At 46.7% G+C, this 2,217-nt stretch overlaps 1 protein-coding gene across 1 annotated transcript in view; it reads left to right on the top strand.

The window, feature by feature from the left end:
- The first annotated feature begins 661 nt into the window (after positions 1-661).
- LOC119586537 (heparan sulfate 2-O-sulfotransferase pipe-like) overlaps positions 662-2,217 on the top strand; it is a 21,761-nt gene continuing 20,205 nt past the window's right edge. The window contains exon 1 of the mRNA XM_037935293.1: positions 662-1,122. Within this exon, the coding sequence (XP_037791221.1) occupies positions 1,103-1,122 (20 nt within the window). The 5' untranslated portion in view covers positions 662-1,102. The remainder of the gene's footprint in view (positions 1,123-2,217) is intronic.

Raw genomic sequence — 2,217 nt, 5'->3', positions numbered from 1 at the left:
CGAAAGAGGGAGGGAGGGGGGGGGGGCAGAGGACAGATGAAAAATATGAATACGGCAAAGGAAAGCTCATCAACTCGAATGACCTGGAAGCTCTCCTGCATAGCTGATGTCGCCACTGCCGCGTTGGACAGCCCGGGCCGGTCAGCTAAAGGGGTCAAGTGCTATGTTCATATTTACGCAGCGGAGTTTCACTTTGGCGCGGCATGATTCTGCACAGGCAAATAAAAAGCAACGTCTGGCCTACATCCCTAAGGATTTAGGAAGCTAAAAAGTCCTAAGTTCACGGAGACTCGCTTCTGAGAAATCCGATGTCATCTGAGAAGCATACGCTTCCCGATAAAAGACTAGTTGGTTACTTAGGTCCCGTTAGCGGACGGCGCTGCGACCCAAACAAACCGTTTTTGGCGGAGGCTTTCTTTGGCGTACCATAAACGACTCGAGGCATGTCTAAAGTCATACCATAACCTTAAAGGTCGATTATTAACACGTCCAGATTGGTCTAAATGCCTTTAGATTAAAATGTACCTAGGTCTTCAATTCATTTTTTAGCTTTCTTTGTTAAGTAGATCCTTGAATTAACATTTTTAACGTTTCAAAACATTTTTTACATAAATGAAAGAAAAGCTGACATGGATAAATCAACAGTGCAGACAATAGCAAGCGCGCACGACCTGGCGAGGGGTGACGGCAGGTGAGGGGCAGCGGCGAGGCAGCCCACAGTCACCTGTGGGAGTCGGCGCCGTGCGGAGTGGAGGGAACAGAGTCATGGCAACGCTCTCTTAGTCTCAGAAGTTTGCTCAGATCTTTTCCAGAGAAGGAAAAAGTGAAAATGTAGATTAGTCATTATTGTTAAAGGACAAAGGATTTGTGAAATAACGGAAAAACTGTTTACATCAGAAGCGATAGGTTTTTCTAAGCTCAACCAACCTGTGAAGCAAATACTTGAAATGTCCGCCACAGCAAGGCCGGAACAGGAGCAGTGTTAATGGTGACGTCGAGCAGGAAGCGACGTGGTCACGCCTAGTCCGAAGAGACACCTGGGAGCGCCGCGCCTCGACCTGACATTAGAGAAGGAGGGAAGGACACGGACCATAGACCCACCATGAATCTCCGAAGCCAGCGGTGAGTCTTCCGGTCTTCCTTTGGCCCTTGCACGGAGGGCTTCGCGAGTGGGAAGGACATACAGTTAGTCGTGAAACTGAGTGTTAGAATAATAATATGAATAGCAAAAGAAAAGGAAAACACGGTAATCTAAACATGTCCACCTATTGAACTGAACAAATACGGAAGTAAAATTGCTACCTATAGTTTTTTCCAACACCATGGATTTTTGTACATAAGATCCGCGCTTCGTTGTCACTCAAATACACGCAATATTTTCTTTTCCGGGTGCATGACATGTGGGAATTATCTATTGTCGCAAGTTCCTTTTGCCGTTAGCCAGTCATCTCGTGGGGCTTCTAGATCTTACACCTTGACGCTAATCATAATGCCTTGAATAGCCTCAAGGAAACAGTAAAGGTCCCTTTATGGTGGAAGCGGATAAGCTGATGTGTCTTACGCGTTCCTCTCACGGCCAATCCCATTCTTTCTCGTAACAAATAAAGCAGTCTGAGGAAAGCGCGAGTGGCGGAGGAGACTTTTGTTATGAGTAAATGAGGAGGTTATGAGGGAAAGCGAAACAGGACAAACGGAGAGAAGGATCGGGAACGCCGGGAGAGCCTCTCTGCCTAATCGCCAACGTGCAGGGTCCGTCTGAATCACAATCTTTCCCGCCTGAATCAGCCATAACCGCTCGAACTGGAGTGGTACAAAAAGGCGTGAGTTAACAGCTTTCAAATCGAAAGTAGCCTTGATTGCAGGTCATGCAAAACTTGTTTGAAGTGGTCTCACCCTCAGCTAATTGTAGGAATTTCACTTGGTTTCATTAAAGTGAATTATATGATGATCCTGCTGTTCTTTAGGAACAGCTCTTAAGGTACAATAGCCAATTCCATTCATAAGTCTTTTTGCCACAGATATGTTACAAAATCTTTATTCTTAGCGACTAATTCTGAATTAGCGTTTGGGAACATCGACGCCGATGTAGAACATGATCCTGCGGCCTCTGACCCTGCCGTCGGGCCACGCCGGACGCTCAGGAGTTGGCTCAATAAGGACCTCATTTGCTGCTCGCAGGACTTTCAGTCGCGGAATGCAGGCGGATGTTGCATCTCT

Source organism: Penaeus monodon, chromosome 21 (genome assembly GCF_015228065.2).
Source record: "Penaeus monodon isolate SGIC_2016 chromosome 21, NSTDA_Pmon_1, whole genome shotgun sequence".
NCBI classification, from domain to species: domain Eukaryota; kingdom Metazoa; phylum Arthropoda; class Malacostraca; order Decapoda; family Penaeidae; genus Penaeus; species Penaeus monodon.
Note: the sequence above shows the minus strand (reverse complement) of the source record. Positions and strands in the feature narration are given on the sequence as shown.